Genomic DNA, 23204 nt, shown 5'->3' on the forward strand with positions numbered 1-23204 from the left:
CACAACATCTGATATGAATCATGTTTTTTCTTCTGGACAACCTTTCTATAATTATGATCATAGGTACTCACTTACTAATTAAAAAAATAATTATGTTAATGTATCAAAAAAATTAATGTGCTAATTTTTTAAAATTTTTTGAATATGTCCTTAACTGAACTAACAATTAATGCTAGTAGTATTTTGGACTTCACAATAAACCATAACAAATATTATCTTCAAGTTTCTAAATAAAATAAAATAAAAACAACAGTTTTCTTGAAAATTAGCATTTGAACATAGCAGGAATGAGTATGTTTTTGGTGCATATCACTGATGGCTATTTTCTTATTCGACATTAGGCCGGGGAAAGAACCTACGGTGCATGTTATAATAAGAACCAGTCAAAAAACTTAAGAAGGAAAAAGAAAATGGTACAAAACGACATTAATCTCTAATGTTAGAGACTCGCCCAACCCAAATCGACATGCCCAGTTCGGGCTGGCTTTGAGATGGCGTATTCATGTTTCATATGCCACAGTTGATGAGTTCCACCTTAGTTGATTAATCAATCTGCTAACTTCAGAATAACTAATCAGATCCGCTGGTCGTAATTAAATGAGACAATACATTCACAATGAAGTTCTTCCCACTTCATCAAATAATTACAATGGCCAGAACACTGTACTGTCATCGAAATTTTATACATTCAATGCCACATTTTCTTGGCTACAAGACATCAACAAGGACTACGATACCATCTGTACAAACTTCTGATACTGAGTTGGACGGTTTTTCATATGCACATTAAGTTATACCGCAGATAAAACATAAGAACCAGAGCAATGGATGATGAGGGGAAAAAATAACAAATGCCAAACAGAATTATCCTTTCACAAGTTGGCATGCACATGACATGACAGTACCCAGACACTGCAAATCAAAGTGCTGCAATGCCCGTGTCACGACATGTCACTTCCTTCCTTGGACTCCAACTTATTTTCTTCCGGTTAAATAACAATTGTTTCTCCATGCATCAAGAAATTGCCCTCTGCTTCTTCGGCTTAGATGATTATTATGAACAATTAACATATTGAGGCTCCATCACAGTGCTGCTGCCCCTTCAATATCATACACTTGCGTTTTTTTTTTTTTTTGGATGAGTCAACTTTGTACAGCTAAAGATTCTGTGCAGTGGTTAGGACTCCTAGACCCATTTCTTGTGACTAGGAATAAGATATGCATTAAATAGTTAATTTGTCTACAGCTTGTCATCCAAATCGCCCTTTGGGCTTTCCAACAAATCACCCGAGTATGACCCATCCGGTTGACGGATGCAAATGTTCAAATTGCTTGATAAGAAATGTTCCTAGATAGTGTAAATGGAAAAATGGTCAGCCATATCCTTGTCCAATAAACAGCAGATGCATGATTTTAATTTTTGGGCCACAGAAGATGCAGAATTAGGTGATAGATGAATGCAGCTTTTACACTAAAGCGAGAGAGTATCAACAGTTTAACTATTTCAAGAAGTTGATAAGTGAACTTTAGTAAATAACAGTACCTGGTCAACAGTCTCTTGGCCCTCTGAATGAAAGAGAATTGGCCTGCATCGCTTATCCTCATTCATCAAGCTCGAATTTTGGAAGTGTGTCACAAGTGCTGCCTTTCCTTGGATCCGTGCATAAGCCAGTGATGCAACTTTTTCACTATTAAATTTTTCCCATTTCTTCCCATTAAATTCCTGCACAAATTTCAATGGTTAGACTTCACTTAATTATGCACATGCTTATTGAGACCAGTACAAAATTTAAGCGAAAGAATAAAGCCAAAACCTACTCAAGGAATTCATGAAATTTTATTAAGAATTTTCACAGCATTGTCAGAAAGGTGTTTATTGTCATAATGTCAAGGTAAAATGTCACATTAGGGTGTCCTTACGGCACAAAGCCGCAAACTAAATTGAAATAACAGTAACAAAATTTAAACTGAAACATGAGAAAGAACCAAAGTTTAAACCTTGTAGAAGGGAACAATATGTGAAGCAGACACCATGTTGATGAAAGCGTAACCCACATTACACTTGTTCTGCAAGGAAAAAAGAATTTTAAGCAAAAAGCCACCTTGGAAAAAATCACTCGACAAATAAAATAATTTACAAAATAAGTATACCTTAAAGTCAATGGGCAAGTAGAGAAAGTCATAAGTGCCCCGGTGGTTCTCATCAATTGCAGACAGCAACATCTTTGAAGTGTACCTAAAAGGCAACACATATCACAAACATCACTCTAAAAATAAAAAAATTATTTAAAAAAAAAAAAAAAAGCTGCAGTCCAACTCAAATTGCTAATACGAGGCACATCACCAGATTAACATTCATACTTATTAGGAATGTTTTTAATCATTAAAGTAGTCCTTGTATCTTCGCCACTGATAATTTTGTCCAGGTCAAGTTGATACTGCTTCTTGCTATCAATTTGGGTAATGCTATTTTCAGGTCGCCGACTCCGGCCACGTTCAATAAACCCCTCACTGTTTGCAGCGACTGAAGAATAAGAACCATTTCCAAGAAACAAGGAACTGTGCCTGGGCAGTGACATCAACCTGAAACTAGGTGAATTAGTTTCAGCAGCACTTCCTGAAAGGCCAATAACCCCAGAAGCTGCACGAGCACCCATGTTCATAAAGTTCCCATCACCATGATTTATACTCCCATATGATGCTGGACTCATGAAAGAAGTTTCTGGTGAGTCCGGGAAATAGCTAAAATGCCTATCAAGAGGAAGGCCAGAAGGAGCAGATCCTACATGATGATGGGAGCGGGAACCAAGATAGGAACTGTGTCGATTAGTATATGGGAACCCCTGCTTCTCACCACTAGATGTAAAAGGGAGCCCAGCAGAAGACGACGACCAAGCAGAAGTGTTTGAATGGTCTGTGTAAGAAGTAGTTGGACTTCCCCAAAGAAATTGAGGACCAGATAGTGTTCCAATGCTTGATGAAGTTGAGCTTGACTCACCAAAAGTAGCAATGGGTCTAGAACTTGCATTTACTTTTAGCTCGGGAAATGACAGTGAATTCTGAAAAGCTACTCCTTTTGTTGATACTGCATTTGTAAATATCTGATTTGAACTATTAACTCTTGCTGAGTCCTTGCCAATTGGAGCAATCTTCGTAGAGTTTGATGCATGAGGGGAGAGAATTGCGGCCAATCCAGATGAATGGTTGCTATTTACTGGAGACTTGCTAAAAGAACTTAAATAACTATGTTCAACTGGACTGCTAAATTGTGCCCAGGTACCTGCACAAATTAGCCACTTAATTCAGATTCCAACTGAAAGGGCTTCTAAAAGACGACATAACTATAGTATATAACTGAACATGAGAAAAAAGGTTGAAATAAAAGAAACATACCAGGAGGAGAACTGGCCAAAGGTGAACCTGCTTGATGTCTAAAAGGCCGCGCTTCATCTAGGTCCAGCTCTTGACTCAGTTGTTGCATCAAACTGAAAAAAGAAAACGCATGACTAATTTTGAACTGGATCAATCAATTATGACCATACTGGCCTCATTACTGTAATTCAAGCAATATGGTCGAGACTTGTGATGTTAAAGGAATTTTAATTTAGTTAACCATCATACATTTGTGTGGTTCTACATTAGCCACTTAGCATAAATGATGAACACAAGTGGTAAGTGGCTAATTTTGTGTTTAATGCAGAATTAAATTTGGTTAGCCCAAGAAGTGATGTCAAAACCATTTCAAGTACAAGTCATAATGTACACTTGACTATAATATTCCCCAAGAACATATCAAAGATAAATAAGTGCTAATGTAATATAAAGGAAAAAAAACACCAACATGCATAAGAGAGTGAAGCCTTGAGTCTACAAGATTGAAAGGGAAAGGCTTAATTAAGGACCGAAAAAAGGAGGAAGCAAAATGCCACAAATTAGCCGCAGTTGCTTAAAAGATGGTGAGGCAACAAATTAACTAGAAAATTCTCCAATGCATGGCATGGGAACGTTCAATTTTTTTAGAGAAAAATATGTAGCTCAACAAAACACCCAACCCATTGAACTTATAAAATGTACCTCAACAAGAATTTTGTTTTAAATGATATAGGATTATTTTAAAAAAAGTCATTTCAATGAATAGTAATAGAATAATGTTAGAAAAATATTGTTTTTAGTACTATATTAATTACTTAATTTATAACACAACACCCTGACACTGTAATAGTGCAGTATATTTTTAAGATACTCAAGTCATAGGTCAGGAAAGCGAAATAATAGTGCATTTTGTTGACCAACTGTTTAGAAAATGCAAACAACCAATGTGAAACCTTACTTTCTTCGTGCCCCACCAGGGCGGCTGGGTTCAAGTTTGATGCGTTTCCCTGCAATATCACATCGATTTAATGCCTTAAGTGCGGCCTCAGCTGCTCTAACATCATAAAATTCAATAAATTTATGGTGTCTCTTATGTGGTGTTTCCCTTATCTGCAATTTTTAACACCAAGTAAAAAGATAACTAATACATGACAAGGTAAAAACCAAGAAGAAATCCAAACAAGAAATTCAGATGGACAGTGAGCACACTCGCAGAAATTTTACCTCTTTGACCTCCCCATAAGCCCCAAATATTAGGCGAAGATCATCATTTGACACTGACGGATCCAAATTGAAGACTACAAGAGTTCCTTGGTTGATGTCTTTTTCAGAGGGGTTGTCCTGAACAGTAGTGAAGAAGATTAGAACCGCCAAAAGAAGAAATCATATTAATTATATCTTAAGAATAGCTATAAAAAAAAAAAAAATCAAACCTTAGGGATTGAAAAATGAATGTCAAGTTTTCTTCGTCTCAAGGGCTTGTTTTGTAAAGCACGCATTGCGGTACGAGCATCTCGAATATCATAGTAAGATATCATCACAAAGCCCCGATGCTTGCATGCAGTGTACAAAGTTCTAATATCCCCATATTGCTATACAAACAAAAAGATAAAACAAGAAAGAAGAAATACAGAATCAAAATTAAGACTGAAAAAAAAAAACAAAGAAAAGTATAAAACCCATCCTCAATGCAGAACAAAAAAAACCCAAAAAAAAAATAGCATAATTAAAAAGGAGATCATTCAAATATCAACTGGAAGTATCTGTCACCAAAGCAGCACACGACAACCAAAAAGTCACACACAAACAAAAATTGTAGATAACAAAATGTTGGTTGTAATACTAGTGACATAGTTTTAGGCTCAGCTTCAAATTTCCCAACTTTTTTGTGAAATTATATTTGCCCTGGTTTTAAAAGGCTTTGGTGCAACCGTTATACTATGGGACAGATGAACTGCAGTCCGTTAAATATATAAGCCTGCAGCATCTTTTCGTTTGGGAAGAAAGAAAGAAAAATGAGGGGGGGAAAAAAGACTGCGAGGGTAGTAGAATTTTTCCTACGCCCAGACTACCAACATATCGGTTTCTTGGAAGTTTAAAGACAAAGGTGGAGAGTTTCCATATACTATCCTCTGTCTTCTTTATGACAAATATAGGCAAAGAGTGAGTATTATCATTCAACTCTTGTTTGCTCACAATCACCATATGGATAGGAATAAATTTACTGTAAAGCAGGGAACTAAAATGAGCAAAGAAATGCAACTGAAAAAGCAAAAGCATAATCATCCACCACATCAGAAAAGCATCAAAAGATAGACAAAATTCATTGAAGCACTAGCTTTAATGTAGCATACCTCAAACAGTGATCTTAATTCAGAATCCTCAACGTTACTGTTGATGTTTCTCACAAATAATGTTCTTGATGGATGTTCTCCATAGGGATGCTCCCCAGCCACAGGTCCCACACCATTTGGAAGTACATAATGGCCAATACCATTTGAAGCAACTCCATCAGTAATGCTCATCTTTGACATGCCAATCTTAAGACTCTCCTGGGGCTCAAAATCCATTCTAACCCTCCCCCACTACCAAACAAATCATTCTCGTCCAAATCCTCCAGTTGGCTGGGCAATCTACTCAGGTCAAAATCATCCATTATCCCAGCTAATAGCTCTTCTTCATCATCAGGAAGCATGTTTCCAACAGCATTGGTTTCAACATCTTCAAGGGGATCATACCCCCCAACTTCCTTGTCGTCTTTATTAAACACTGGCATGTTATCATCAAAAGGTTGGCCATTACGCACGGAATCAGGAAAATTCACTGCATATTGACAATAAAAACGAAAAGAAAAAAGGCATCAGAAATCATATCAGGTGACTCCAGCATTGCGTGTAAGAGAATCCCAAGCTTACACTTTTGATGTGGAAGAACAGGCAGGGAACAAGAAAACAAGCTAGCATCACTCGATGCATGATGTGCACCAACCCTGTGTGGTATCCCCCAAGCACTGCTTTCCGCATTTTTAGCAACATTAAGCAGAGAGATCCCGGAAAGATCTATATAAACAGTGTGCATAGCTGATTAATAGACATGAATTCTACGTTTATAGCTGAATGTTTGCATTACATGTAAAATAGGAAGCACCTGCTGACCCACAGGCTGACTTAGAATCCAAAGAATGCTTATCCTCTGACTCCATCGAATCACTTTCTGAAGGAAGAATAGATTAAAGAAGATGTGTGAGTAAATCGTTGAGTATCAATTATGCAAAGACAATGTAGCTAGAACCATAGTGATACAAATTTGTCACGGATCGTCACATAACATTGCCACAATTAAAGGAAGGAGTGTCATAATTCAGTCTCCCTTAAAGACAAGCTAAGGTTCCCTGATTTTTCTATCTCACTACATAGGATATACCGCCCAATGGGATGATTAGTACAAGAGTACAACCTCCAACGAGATGTGCCAAGTTTAATTAACCAACAACAGTAGCCACAACAACATGTTGATCAATAGCACTTCTATAAGATGGAGTTGAATAATTGAAATGGAACTGTAGTAAGGAATCAAATAATTCCATAATGGATGCATTTGGTTGAAGAAACAACAAGAGCCAAGGAATGTTGATTCTCATTGGAATCCATTTTCTCTCCTTTTTCTTGGTTCGGAAAGAGAAAGGCAGGAAAGGGGAGGGGGAACGGAAAATTAAATAAATTAAGTGGCAAGGGGATCGAGTTATAAAAAACGATATGGTAGTAGGTTATTACAAAATTCAAGCATATTCATTTGTGTCCTTTATGCTTCCAAACAAAAAGCACTGCAGTTTCTCTGTCTTTCCCTCGAATAAAATATGCCAAGAAAAGAAGTAAAAATCGGAACTTTCTCCATTCTGATCATTCTTTAATCATACTATGTTCAGTCCCTTCCACTACGTTTAACCCCTTTATCAAGCTGTCAATAATGGCAGATGGGTAGAGCACTATTTCGGCTCATCTAAAATTCAAAAGGATAACGTGCTTCGTGGTTTGTGACCATAAAAACATAAACATATATATAACAAGATAGCGAGATTAAAGGATTAAAGAATAACGGTGAAGCGAGAGAGCACTTAACAGCCGAAGCTTTTCACAACTGCCCACTAAGTTAACAAAGTCCCAGAGCAAAATAACCCAGTCCACAGTAATCCACAGATTTTATGTGCTGTACGCAAAAATGCACAGTTCTTCTATATGACTTGAAGAAACCACAACTGAAACTGGCAAGAGTCAACTTAAGTTCCAACCCGGAATCACCAAGCAAGTTCAATCAACAGTAGCAGCCCCAACAAGAAAAAGATACAGTTTTTCACTTCTCACCAACAGCACAGGTTTAATTTGCCAAAATTCTAAAATCCTACTCGCTAGGTATCGCGATCAAATGCAGCAAAAGGAGACCACGAAAGAATTGTTTCAGATTTGAAGAATTAGAAAGCTGAGAGAGAGTACAAGGAGCAGAAACATATGGTACCTGCAGAAGAGAAGACGAGAGTGAAGGAGGCGCTAGAGGGCGTCCATGGAGAATAGATTTTCTAGCTGACGGTTTAAACAGTTGTATTGATCACGGAAATTGGGTAGGGAGGGAGAGTTTCGTAGAAGCAGAGATATTTCTTTCTTTCACTCTTCTACTTCCTCCTCCATCGCCGGAAAACCAGAGTAAGAGAAGTGAGAGAAAATTTCACGAGCTGGAATTAAGGGGGGGAAAAGAAAAGAACACAGAAAAAAGCGTAGCAATCAAGAGCAAAAATTAGAGGGAGAAAGGAGAAAGCAAGAAATGATTGGAGGGAAGAAGAACAAGTACGGGAAAATTAAGTAGAAAGTACATAGAATTTCATAAAAATGAATTTATATGCAGAGAAAAATAAAAGAAATTTAAAAAAAAAGAAGAAGAAAAGATACGTGTTATGTTTTCTCTCCTCTCTCAGTTTCGCTGTCTGGTCTTCCGCACTGAAATTCTGCCATATTTGAATTTCTTTTGGCGTCCGTTGACACGAACGTATTCAAGAATCCATAGGCTCTCTGTCCGGCTCTAAATTAAGAATAAAGAATACATATGTATGTGTCTGTACTCTTTAAACATTGCGCCCACGCACGTACCTTAAATTTATTTTATTTCGCCTTCAATTGCCATTGTAACAACCTTTTTAAGTGCTGGTAAAAAAAAAACAACTTTTTTAAGTAAATTATTTTCTGCTATTAATTATAAGTTATTTTTAACATATTTTATGTAAATTAAAATATTAAAATTTATTAATTCTACTTCAAAATTTAATAATTTTTAATTTTATTTCTATTTAATATATATTATAATATTATATAAAATAAGTCAACATAATAATAAATAAATAATAAAATTATACATTCATATAAAAAATTAATGATGTAATTTATAAATATGACAAAAAATTTGTTTTCTATGCCTTATAACTAAGACTAGAAGAGTACATGTTATGAAAGTTAAATAAATTATTTAAATCTAATAAATATAATATGATATCCTTAAAATATTTATGTATAATATTATATTATATACTATTTTATAAGTTAAATAAATTAGTTTGGATAAGAATAATGAATATTATAATAGAATACATTTAGGAGCAAGATTAAACTTATCACCAAAGGAGTGCCATATAATTCTTCCTTCTTTACATAAAATAAAATAATCATCAAATTATATAATTAAAAATAATGTATATGTAAAAAAATTAACTTATTTTCAAAGTCATCCTCACCAGGGTGTGTATGAGGCCTGCATAGCCAATGTGCCCCACACGAGCTTGCAAAAAAAAAAAAAAAAATTGCCCTACCTAACCTAATAAAAAGATACCTGAATAAAATTGGGTGGTATCTTCATATTGGGCTGATTTATGGAAACACAAGGTATATCATCCTACCCATTTTACCCTATCCAAAAAAAAAAATCTAAATAAAATGATATTTATTAAAAGTATCATAAAAATTATAATTATACAAAACAATTGAATATAAAAAACATTAAAATTGAACATACTAAGTTGCCCTTAATCAAATTTTTTTGTTCTTTTCCTTTTACCGCCAACTGTTCCTAAATTGATTGGGGACAATTTAGTATTTTCAAATTTATATTTTGATGTTTGATTATTCAAAATAATTATAATTTTTATGAGTTTATTAAGTATAATTAAATTTTTTTCACATAAGGTATAGGAATGGAAACCCGCCCTGCCCAATCTATTTTTTGCCCAACCCAAAATAATTAGAACTTCTATATAATAGAGTTGGGCAATGAGTTATAAAATACAACCAACTCATTTTTCAAGGCATCAATTAGAGCTCTTATCCTATTTAGCCCTGTCCATATGCAATCCTATTTTTTATTTATAGAAGTAAATGAGTGAATAGTTAATAGAACAGGACTAACCAACTATTAACGTGGATAAAAAAAATAGATAATGAAAATTAGGGCAACTTATCATACCAATGTCTCTATAAAAAAAAAAAAAATTAGAAGTCTCTAATATGTTTCTCTCATATATAGAACTATAGAAGTGTGAGCGGAGCTTTCTCATTTATCCATGCCCTTAGTTTAGGTTGTATTTTATTTTAAAAATCTATGTGAAAGAATAATAATAAAATTCTTTAAGTCCGATAAACATAAAACTTACATTTTTTAGTCATCATAAAACTTTGTTAATCATTAGGCCAAGTTCGTCCCTCATGAACCAAACTAATTGACCTAAGAGAAGAGAATTTCTCTTATCAAGAAAATCAGTTACAAATCAGAGGTGATAATTGACTGATTGGGAAATATTCAATCAAGCATTAAGAACTTGATTGATTAAAGAGAAATCAATTAAATATTTATTGTGGGTTGAGGAATCAAAATATTATCTCATAATAAATAAGAGAGATTACACTTTCCTGAAATACGAGTCACATTGGCCCTATAAATAGGAGACGTCTCAACTCATTTCTCTTCATCCAAACTATTGAGCTTTCCAATTATCTCTTCTACTTTCTTTGATGTATTTGTTGTGTAATTATTGCCAGGGCTAAACAGGTTTTGTATGTTTCTCTCTCCTCTCTTTAATTATTTCTTTTATTTCCTTCAAACTTTAATTATGAATCCACATTGATAAATAAATGTTAAGAAATGAGTAGGGTGTGCATGGACCAGACTGCCCCAGGTTTGTTATCAACCCGAAGTCTGGTCCATAAAAACCTCGGGCTGAAAAAAAACAACCCGAGGTCTAGTCTAGTCCAGTACCAACCGAGGTCGGGTTGGACTGGACTTGGTCCTCTGGATTGCCTGGACCAGTCCAAGCAGTCTAGGACCTACATTTAATTTTTAAAATTTTTTTCCTTCAATAGGAGACAAGATTGTAATTTACTATATAAAATTTTGTACATATTTTAATCAAAGTTCATCAAATTTAATCATTCTCTTTCAATTTTCCCAATAATGTTATGTTTTATTAATTAATCCTCATTAATATAGATCTTATATTGTAGAAAATATATACGCATGCTCATTACTTAGAAAGTTAATAAATAAATCTTGATTATTTGAATAGAAAATAAATTTATATAGAAAAATTAAACCAAATTAAAATTATATAAATAATAATTAAAAAAAACCGGGCTAGACTGGACTGGACTAACTAGTCTGAGGGGCCAGTCCTTAGTCCAGTCCAGCTCGATGAGACTAGTCCGGTCCAGTCTGGTCCAGTCTTGTTTTGGGCTAATTTTTTCTGGATCGGATTGGACTGGGTTTGCTCGGGTTGGACCGGACCATACCGGACCACCGGGTTTTTGCACAGCCCTAGAAATAAGAATACGTAGTTGTAGTTCACCAACTCAAATCCCGTGTTAATTTCATAATAATTATCGAATATTATCTTTAAAGTGCCAAGTTTTAATGTAAAACAGTTTAAATTTATTATGTAAAAATTATTAGACGAGCATATCAAAGAAACATCAAGTATGGCTAATTTCCACATCAATTGGCACTATTTCTCATATTCATATACTAGTAAATTTCAAAATCCTCTGGAGAAGTTATTATGCTCATGGTCGCTTTCAGTATAGAAAATTTCCACGACTTATCATGATTACAAGTTATGAAATTTTAGGAAAGATCTAACGAATGAATTTTCTTTGGATTATACTTAGAATAGTTTTTTTTTAAAAAAAAAAATCCTATAAAGTGTGCAATAGTACGGTACAACAAAGAATGTGAACCAACAGAGTTCGAATCCTACCGGATTAAAAAAGAACTTTGGATAGAGGCATTCTGACTGCATAGCATTCGAATTAGTTGGTTACTTGGATAACTAAAAAGAAGTTAAGCATTGGGTTGCCTAAGAGGTTATACCAAAAAAAAAAAAACTAAGGTTAAGATGTAATTTTAATCATAATCTTATTTTTTTAGGGACAATTTTATCTGTGATTTTTCAATTGTGCAATTTTGCCACTGATTTTATGTTTTAGATATAATTTTGCATCTGAACTTTTTTTGTGTAATTTTATCCCTAATTTTTTGATGTAATTTTATCTCTAACGAATAAAATTGCACAAAAAAATATCTGAGTTAAAATCGTACCATTAAAAAGAACATGGTTCTTTGCCAAAAAAACTAGCAAAGCAAGATTTATTGATAATTTGGATTGGTATTTTTCTTAGATATTTTTGTTGGGCCCATAATTTTCGTGGATATTTTTTAGGGCTGGTGGTTTTGCTAATAATGGAATTTTCGGCGCTGCATGATTGAATGATTGATTAAAATTAAACGAAAGTGGCGGTACTGTGTAACGACACGTGGACAAGTGAGAAGAAAAGTGGGATGACTTTCACTGTGCGCCGACCAATCAGGCTGAGCGATAGGCGGTGGGAACAGTAACGTAAGTGAGGGTGAACGCAGTGGAATCATTGTTGTCTAATTTGGGTGTTCGAGTTTAACGTTTATATGTTTTCAACTAACAAAATCACGTGGATTTACTTGTAAACTTGTGATAATTATAAATTCAGTTAAACTTATAAATTTATTTATTGAGTTTACTGTTAACTCATTGTTAAACTCATGTTAATTTTTTTATTTGATTTTATATAGTGACTTTATATATAAATTTTATAAAAAAATTTTTATTGAATGTGATAAACTGTGAACATTAATGAATACAATTTTAATTATTTAAATTTAAAAATATTTAAATAAAATTATTCTTATTTTTTATATTATTAATTATTTAATTATATATTTTTAATATCAATTTATTAATAAAAATAAATTTTTTACGAGCTTACAACCTAAATTTATAATTCTAGTTTATATGATTATCACGGGTTTTAACAAATTCGTAAGTTTTAACAAACATGAAAAGGGAATATAACACCCACCAGAGACACAGTAGTGACGTCATGTTGCGTCAGCAAGTTCACTGGCCTTTTGCCCGCGAAACTTTATCACCTTGCCGCGTTGCTTAGGGTCGCCGCTTTTTCTTCTTCACCTCTCTTAGTGCACCAACTTTTGTGTGCCTAATTTTAAAATTTTTGTGCTGAGGTATCTTCCATTTTTAATTTTTGTGTGGTGTTTATAAAACATTTTATAAGAAATTTAATTTGCATGGTTTTGGCCAACAAAAAAAAAACCCACCTCCTATAGCTAAATAAGATATCCATTTAGCCCCCAAATATAATTTTCTTAATAAATCATCTTTATAGTAATTACACACGTTAGAGAAGCTTTATTAATAGGTAATTCCGACGCATGTGATTTAGAGGTAGTAAAACAAATTGGCGGTCGGTCATGGTATGCCTGAAGTAACATGCATATTGGTGGGTTAGCCCGCTGTCGGCTGTATTATGATTCAAAAAGATATTTTATAATAAAAAACAATACTTATTTATTATAAGTAAATAATTTATTTGCAGTGATTAAATATTTTATTTAAACACAAAATGTAATCCCCTGTTCGAAAAAGATACAGCGATGCATCACGTGCAGAAATATTTTATATATACCTTGATCCCCCTTGTTTATTGATATTATATCCAGTTATCCACATCTTAAATATAAAAATTTAAATAATTCATTTGCAAATATTAAATATATTAGTTAAGTTTTTTATGTATAAAAAAATTATATTAATTTTGTTAAAATACTTTTTTAATTGATGAAGACTTTACTCTCTCTCTTTTTTTTGCCTGGATCAATAAAAAGATTGTTTACAAGAAAATTCTAAAGTTATGAGACAAGGTAAATCAAAATTTTATATTTAAAATCAAGACAAGGATTCATAGCAAGAATCGATTCACTTATCAAGTTTCCACAGCCTTTAAAATTAAAGGTGTTCAATTATGTCCGGTGAAATTTTTTTGGGACAGAGTAAAATTGTTTTTGGATGGTACTAACGTGGGACACAGGTGTTCCCATTCTAGCATCGTCCCAACATATTGTCTCTCTCTCTCTTTTTAAAATTTTATAAATTTATTTTATTTATCATTATAATAATATTATAATTATAATTTTTATGGCTACATTGTTTATAAGTTTTTCTTCTCGTATGAATTATACAATGCCTTTAGTGGATATGTTAAGTTTATATGTTTTTGTTGTCTTTTAAAATGAAACATTTTTCTTTGCGACTTTTCTAGTATTGCCCATTTTTTTAATCAATTTATATCTATTTTTTATATAACTCTTTTGGTTATGAATTTTTATATTCCATGCATATTTGGCTTTGAAATAAAAAAAGGTTAAAAGATTCAGAAAGAAACTACACCGGACGATTGTCCCGTCTCGATTACGAGGATGGGATGGTGTTGGTCTCGTCCAATCCGATGAACATCCCTATTTAAAATAAAGGCAGGTCTGAGCCATGATTTGTTCTTAACTTTATATAGGCTCAGATGTGAAGCCGAAAATTCCAGCCTCATATGATGGGTTTTCTTTTCTTTTGTGTTTTTTTTTTGCTACACACAGGTATCTTTCTATTAGAAGTATTATTAGATACCAAATATGAATATCTCTTTCAGCGAGTATTTAGATCTTAATTGGTCTACCATGGGTCTTCTTAATTATATTTGTTGGACCTTTGGTATTGTAAATTGGGTTTTACTTGGGCCTTTCTTTAATGGGTTTTAGTCTAAGCCACTTTTACTATCCTCAAAGACTTCCGAGACCAATCTAGACCATCACGTCCATTTAATATAGACCATCACGTCCATTTAAAAAGTTGTCTTTGCACTGCACCAATGAGGCTTGGGTCTAGCACAAGGAATTACTCTCTCACAACTTGATAAACCAAAGGTTGATCTCTACTGGAAAAGGTGCATACATTTAGTGCTTGACAATGCCTTGAATATGATTGCCTCCAATAGGAGAACACTTATGCTTTAGCCAAAAAAAAAAAGTCTTTGCCATTAAAAAAAAAAAAGAAGTGTGACTTTTCACTGGCAAAAGAAAGTGTAATTTTATAATTTTGCTCAATGCTAGTGAGGAGAGGTAAAATTGTAAAAACAAACACAGGAAAACCCTACAAAACGATGATTGAAATTAGTAAATCTTAAATAAAATTATTTATAAAAATATGTTTTTATTTGTAAATGTAATATTATCAAAACCTATTAGAGTGTTGTCACTAAACTTAGTTTGGGATTTAGTATTTCAAGCTTCTTTTTGTATGATTCTCCCAATAAACTTATCTACTATATCTTGATCTTATGTTTAAAATTAAGTAGGGCTTTAAAATTTTATCCTTTAATAAGAATGAAAGGAAATGTCATGCTCTTCTGATCTTATTTATAAGATACATCCAAAGTATTTAACTAAAATAAAAAAGCCCTGTTTTAAAATTTAATAACTTTCTTATTTTATCCATATTATATATACACACACTTTGTAAGAAAATAACAATCAACATAACAATGAATTAGGGATAAAACTGTTTAGTTATATAACAAATTTAATGAGATGATTTGTATTAAGGACAAAAAAAAGTCTCTGCGCGTCAAATAAGTAAATTTATAAAAAAAAAATTAAACAATGATATTTTGTTAATATTATTCCACGAGTAATATATAACTTTATATAGTACTCCTTTGGGTACATTTATAGAACAGACAGAGTATTTTGTTTGGTTCTTAATACACTTTTTTTATCCTATCTATAAATCACTTTTAATATTTTTTACACAAATCAAAAAAATTTTAAACTTTATTAACTCTATTTAAAATTCAACAACTTTTCAATTTTAACCCCATTTAGTATACATTACACCACATGTAAATAAAGTCAACACAATAACAAATAAAAGATAAAATTGTATATCTATACAAAAAATTTCTCTCACTACCCTAAAAACAGGACAAAAAATGTCTTTTTTCTACCTTATAAATAAGACTAGAAAAATAAGTCATCTCATTAAATTTATTATATGAATGTACAGTTTCGTTCCTTTTTTAGCGGTTAATTTCTTGAAAAGTATGCATATATACTCTTTTCTATTTTTATTATAAATTTCAAATAACTAATTCATGGATAACAAACAATTAGTTAGAATTAACTAAAAGTAATAGGTATGTTAGAAGCATAGTTTTATTTTCAAATATGCTGTCATAATAAATGAGAAAAAAGATTGTAAAAAATGTACAGGATAATGTAGTAAGAGAATATGATAAAGGAGGGAGAATAAATAAGTAAGGGTAAAATTGAAAACAAAAATACATTAAATCTTAAGATAAATCTCAAATTAAAATTTATAAAAAGAATGATACCCATCTCTAAATTTAAAGCTTATAAATAAAATCAAATAGAAGTATATATATTAAATAAAAATAAAATTAAAAGTTTTGGAAAGGCTTTATATTAAATAAGAACAGAGGAACCTGTAAGAGGCATTCGAGGTGCATTTTTCAAAAAATAATGGAATTTTATGAGAAGAGGCCAAAGTAGATTGCTGCGCCGGGAACATTGATGCAGGGCATGTGTCTAATAACTCTCGCAATTATTCCCTGCACATATTAGCATACAAGCTCCGGGGTTTCCTGCCCCCCGGGGTCCACTTCTTTGTTCTAAATTCTCGGAAAATAATTATCATTTCCACTTTTTTTATTTTATACTACAATTTAAATATATGTGTTGAAAACAAAGACGTTTGGACAGAAACTACATTATAGTGTTAAAAAGAATTTTATGATATATGAACTAAATATATATAAAAAATTTTTCTCAATTTATTTAAAAATATATTTTAAAAATACTTTTAGATGTTTCTAAATATCCTCTAAATATGTTAATTGTTAAACTCAAACTTGCAACCTCGTCGAAGCTTAGCAGGGTTGAAACAATTTACTTTCTTCTTCTCCTTTTATTTTTTTTATAAAGCGCTTTGTACCTCCGGAAAGAAAAAAAAAAGCGCTTTCTTAAAACAATATGTTGTTTAGGAGTTTGAAATTTTATATTACTTCCGGTCTTTAATATAAAATTTTGTTTAATTTTTATTTTAAACAAGATTTTATATTAAATGTAAAAGCAAAAGAGTGATCTATTATAATTTGAAGCATAAAAGATCGATTTATTTTGCCTTTAATTTTTTTTTCTCGCCTACAATATCCTTATTTATTGCGCATATCACTCTGTTAATATAAAATCTTGTTTAATTTTTATTTTGATTCTAATTATAAGATTTCAATTCACTTTGTCTCTTATATTTATATATTTTTTTCTAAGATAGTCTTTTTAATAATAGTAATTCTACTTAATACACTTGATTAGCAGGATATGGTAGTATACTGCCTCCAATATTAAATGTAAAAGCAAAAGAGTGGATCTATTATAATTTGAAGTGTAAAAGACCGATTTATTTTGCCTTTAATTTTTTTTCTCGCCTACAGTATCCTTATTTATTGCGCATGTCACTCTGTTAATATATGAAAGACACTTGTATGAGAAAACTTTGTTCTTAAATACAACTTACTTGCAGGATAGTTTTTTTTTTTAAATTTTACTCCTATCAAATACAATAAAGAAAATAAGTGAGAGAAAATGACAACTCATCTTTTTTCAACACATTTTTTTAATAGGGATAAGTGTGAAAAATCTTATTAAGTTAACTCATTTTTTGACATGTGATAATAAAATACAAGTGACTTATATATAGAAATATAATACTCCTCCGGTCCTTATTATAAGACCCAATTTAACTTTTTATTTGGTCCTAATTATAAGACCCAATCCATTTTCTCTCTTATATTTTTGCATTTTTTTCCAAGATAATCCTTCTAATAATGATAGTTTTAGCCAATATACTTAATTAGCAAGGATATTTTAGGAATAACAACACTTATTTATTATAAATAACCAACTTAACTTACTTCCTTAATCTCCTCAAATAAGTCAATTGGGTCTTATAATTAGGACCGGAGGAGTAGTATATATATAAAGGGGTTCTTAATCAACAAGTAGTTTTAATACACATGATTAAATAAAGTTATTTACAAAAACCAACACCTATTTATTATATATAACTTTACCAATTTTTTAATAGTTACAAATTAGTTTTTTAAATATATTTATAAATTAATCATCTAAATTTTACATTAAAAAAAACTTTTTCTGTCGTAAATATAAAATTCACTTACTAGCGTAAATTAGAAAAGTTGTATAACTAAGTTAAAAACCAAGCAGTATGTGCGTCTTTCCCTAGACAGTTTTCCTATGTATTGTTAGAAGTGCTACAGTTTTTCATAAATTTTATATATTTACTTATTCACAATAGTGTAAATAATAAAAACTACAAATCACCTCAAAATCCAAAAATCTATGCGAAGGATTCAAGTCTAGAGTACCTAGTAAAATTAAAATGAAGAAGATATTAGAAGAGAGAGATATCTTGTTCATGAAATAAAAGAGATACTATCTTGTTCGCTGGCCGAAAAATAAAGAGATATCTTGTTCCTCTATGTGGCCCCTAATTTAATAATGAAGAACATAATATAATACTGTATAATATAAAATTTAGCCCGCCAAGATGAGAGAAAGACACATAAAAACCAGTCAAATATCAAAATTTCAAAATAATTCCTCCAAAAGAGTAAATTCCGATGAGGTTCTTAAAGGGCAAAGGGTGTTATGAAATTATTATTATTATTTTTAATGGAATGACCTAATTATGCTCATACAAAACAAGTCCTAAAATAAAACAAGTAATTGTTTATATTTTTTAATAAAGAAGTTTTTGTTTATTTATATCCTTATCTAGAAGTGTTCATGGGACAGGACGGCTTTTCCATCCCGTATCTCGTCCTGTCCTAATAGCGTCCCTTCCCAATTGAGATGGAACATAATTGGGACGGAACAGGGACGTCTTGTCTTTTTTTTTTGTGTAATGTTTTTAATTTGAAAACTAACTATACAAGAAATATAAAAATTTATGATAAAAACTATGTAAGAAAAACAGATAAAAATGAAAAAAATACTAACAAAGAAAAATGTTTTTTGTAATTATGAGAGACAAAAAATAAACAAACATAAAATATTTACTACAAAGAATATCATGTAACTCATACAAAAAGTCAAAAACAACTTATAAACAAATAAAAAATAACAATTGATAAATATCATTACCAAAATACTATTACAGTGATAAATAAAATAAATGTATAACAATTAAAAATAAAGATAATATATTGGGATGGGATTGGGCCCCCGTCCTGTTTTGAAATAATTTTGTCCCGTCTCGCTTTCGTCTCGTCTCAAAAACTTTTGGGACAGGGACAGGACACAAAGGCGGGACATAGTGAATACTCCTATCCTTATCTACAATCCCTAAGAAAATTAACAAATATGGTTACTTTTTCACTGGTCGATTTTTTTAAAAAAAATGAAATCATTAAAATATTTGTTCCCTGCCTTTTTAGTCCATTTATCTTGAATCAAATAGTGGCTTAATATCTCCATACATGGCATTGGATGAAAATTTTTGCAAAGTGTAATTTAGGGAAGAGGACAAAGTGCTCTTTTTTTTTTTTTTTGCTTTGAATTTAAATAAGAATAAATTTTGAGGAGATTATAATTTGGCAGAAGGTTGACTAAAAGCAGAGGCAGAAATGGGAGTACCAGAAATGGGTACGGATCCCAAAAATATATTTAAAATTTATTTTTTTAAAAAAAGAAAAAAAAGGGTTGTGGGGATAACAAGGTAGCGAGGCACATGGAATGGGATATGCCACATGACTCGATCCTCCCACTAGTTCCCTTCTTGGAAACACAAACACAACCAACCTTTCTTCCCTTTCTCTCTCCTCCACATCTTCCCCCCCCCCCCGGCCCGCCCGCCCGCCCGCCCGCCCTAAGGGCTCTTCTAATTCGAAATTTTTCATCAAATGTCTTTTCTTTTTTTTTCTCCCCCCTCTCTTGAGATTGTTAAGGTAAATGAAACGCATGAAAACTTTCTTCTAAAACAAGTGATTAATACTTGAAAAGAGTAAATAAGGTTGTGAACTTAAAACAAAAAAATTAACAAGAAGAAGTGGCCATTATATTGAGTGAAAAAGATTCAGTTTTTCCTTAACAATGATATCAAGCGTTTTCCTTGAGAACGTCTCAGATATGATATATTCTTCCAATTCTTAATATAAGACTCATTTAACTAATTTGATTAGATTAAAAAAGTTAGATAAGTTAGTTAATTGTAAGAAATATGACACGTTTTTCCTCAAACACCATAATCATCTTTCTTAATACCTATCTTTTTCTTCTATTTGATTATAGTTGAGGGAGTATCTATAGGAGTAATTTAGAGAAAATTGATAAATATGAGAACTGAGTCTTATATTTAGGACAAAAACCAACTCAATAATTGAGTTCTATATTAAAGATCGGAGGAGTACGAAAATTCTTTTAAAAAAAAGGACTAAAATTTATAGAAGCTAAATTATAATGAGTTAAAACTTAAAATTTTAAGTTTTAATTGAACGAAAATTATAAAACTCAAATAATTAATTTTCAAAATTAAATATCTTAAATTATTAAGTATATAAACTAAGTTACAGATTTACAATTAAACTTTAGAATTTGAGTTGTGACTTAGTTAAAATCACAGAATCAAATGGTAAATTTTTTTTTAAAAAATGGTTAAGATACAAAATTGAAAATTAAAATATTAGAGGAATCTTGAGATCCCAACAAATAATTTTTTTTAATAGCAATGATATGTGAATTGCAAATAAAAAAAATACAGGATAGGAGGGGGGAGGGGGTTGTGGGGCTCAAGGTGGGGTAGGGGCAGGAAAGGTGCCAGGTGGCAGAGAGAGAAGGAGAATGAGTGGGAGATGATATGATATGATCCCAAAGGGCAAAGGAGAAGGGAGAGAGAGAAGGCGGGAGGCACATGGGCTGGTGTTTCCTTCAAGGGATTCATGTGATCACCACATGTGTTTTGTGTCCTCTGGGTCCCCAACCCCTCCTTTCGCTTTTCCCTTTTTTACCCTTTCTTTCCCTCCCAGCCCCCCTGCCTCCTTTCCTTCCCTCCCCCCATGTTCCTTTTCTCTCTCTTTTACTATTGAGCTTTGTAACCAGGGAACATTGAGGATAAATGTCTCTTTCAAAAATTAATTAGTTAATTTAATTTGTATTATATTTTCTATTTTTGCAACTGTATTTTTTTCTGTGCAATGCATATTTTCTTATTCCAAATTATTTTTTGTACAAATTAATTTTTTATATCTAAATAATATTTTGTGCAAATTATCTTCTCTATATATAATTTATTTTTGTTTGTGCAACTCATCTATAAACTTTTTTTTAATTAAGAAATTTATTCCCAATTTTTTCTTATAATTACATTTTTAACCCAAGATCTTTTTATATATACTCTTCCCGTCTGTTATATCACATACAAACTAGGCAAATCACATTAGTGCTCCTTTTAACCCACAAAGTACTTGGCATAATAGACTAATGTAAATCCAAAAACTGTATCTTTTTGTGTAGTATTGGAGGAAGTGATTTTATCAAGTTTCATAATTTTTTTTACTCCTCCGGTCCTAATTATAAGACCTAATTGACTTATTTGAGGAGATTAAGGAAGTAAGTTAAGTTGATTATTTATAATAAATAAGTGTTGTTATTCCTAAAATATCCTTGCTAATTAAGTATATTGGCTAAAACTATCATTATTAGAAGGATTATCTTTGAAAAAAATGCATAAATATAAGAGATAAAATGGATTGGGTCTTATAATTAGGACCAAATAAAAAGTCAAATTGGGTCTTATAATAAGGATCGGAGGAGTATTTTATTTCATATGACCTAGTTAGCTTCGTCTAATGAAGTTCGCTGGTCTTTCAGATGAAAATTAAGAACGTTGATATAATTTTTAGTTATTTATATTTATTTTTATTTTGATTATTTAAATTTTAAATCATAAATTTTGGTTTGAAGTAAAATAGTCTAAATTTTTATTGAGTTATAGAGAATAATATTTTAAATAAAAAAATTTAAGGCACTAAATCTATTACCTAAAAATTGAGGGACTAAAATAAAAATAAGAACAAATTTAAGAAATAAAAATTATATTAACCAAAACTAAAATTTAAACTACGAAAAATTTAGGCAATTTACAAAGAGAGAGAGAGAGAGTGAGGTAGGGGTAAGGCATGGCATGGGCCACGCTCTAATTGAGGGGCGTGAATATCACCGGTGAGGCGCGACTCCAACCGAGAAAATATGGTGGCTAATTGCCTTGCCAAGACCGCTGGTGGGACCATCTTCGTTGGCATTGACATTTCTGGATCCCCACAATAATTTAACCCTTCCCTTCTTCTTCCTCCTCCTCCCCCCCTTCTTATCTCTCTCTCTCTCTCTCTCTCTCTCTAATTCTCTCCCTTCATGGAAGAAGCACAGAATTCAGAACCAACCCGCATTCCCATACCCGCATTCCTCTCCAAACCAGACAATGCCTCTGTCCCCCACTTGCCCACCACCGCAGATCACTCTCTCCGGCCACTCCACAAGCGCCGCCGCAGCAGCAGAGACCAAACCACCACTACCGGGAAGAAGACGAAGACGATAAAGGAAGATCGCTGTGATGATGAGAAAGTAGAAGAAGATCATGAAGCGGGAGAAGAAGAAGACAAGGAGGAGATAGAGAGGAAGATAGAGGCATTACAGAGGATAGTTCCCGGCGGCGAGTCCTTAGGAATGGACAAGCTGTTTGATGAAACTGCAGATTATATAATGGCATTGAAGTACCAAATCAAAGGCTTAAGAGCTCTCTCAAGCTTATTCGAGAGGTTAGAGAAGGACAAGTCCAAACTTGGAGGTTGAAATCGATCATCTTCTTAATCCCTACTTCTCGATCAATCTTATAACACGACCAATCACTTAGATTCTTTCTTTCTTTCTTTCTTCTTAAGCTTTTTGTTGTTTCCCTAGCTTTTACTGCTGCTCTTTCATTGGGATCAACGAACATCTCCCATGCCTTCACATTAGATTTTGGAAATTAATTAAAAGCCACAGTTCTTGTTAGTTCTTACTGTGTTCTAACAACTTTGGTTCATCACCACCGGGATCATATCAGTTTGAAGAAAAGAAATGAATCTTAATTAATTAAATGCCCATGTTAATTAATGGGTTGATATTACTACTTTTCACATGGCTTGTATTTAATTAGGAGTAACAGTTAAGGGGTCATATACATATATGAATGAATTTATTATGAGAGGATGTATGTGTTTGTTGTTTTAGAGGAATCTTGCTCAGCCGGTCTCAGTCTCATAATGAACTGTAGTGGAATAGTGGTAGTGGGA

At 32.2% G+C, this 23204-nt stretch overlaps 1 protein-coding gene and 1 pseudogene across 1 annotated transcript; one reads left to right on the forward strand and one right to left on the reverse strand.

Annotated features, from left to right (window-relative positions):
* Positions 1-1113: 1113 nt before the first annotated feature.
* LOC114734443 (protein MEI2-like 2) lies at positions 1114-8235 on the reverse strand (annotated as a pseudogene).
* On the forward strand, positions 3168-23076 carry LOC114734454 (transcription factor PAR2-like). Its single transcript, XM_028922085.1, has 2 exons — positions 3168-3183; positions 22304-23076. Exons 1-2 carry the CDS (start codon positions 3168-3170, stop codon positions 22720-22722), a joined length of 435 nt encoding a protein of 144 aa, XP_028777918.1. The 3' UTR covers positions 22723-23076.
* The last annotated feature ends 128 nt before the right edge of the window (positions 23077-23204 follow it).

The sequence above is a fragment of the Neltuma alba genome, unplaced genomic scaffold (genome assembly GCF_004799145.2).
Source record: "Neltuma alba isolate B1F8T4 unplaced genomic scaffold, ASM479914v2 tig00013101_pilon, whole genome shotgun sequence".
NCBI classification, from domain to species: Eukaryota; Viridiplantae; Streptophyta; class Magnoliopsida; order Fabales; family Fabaceae; genus Neltuma; species Neltuma alba.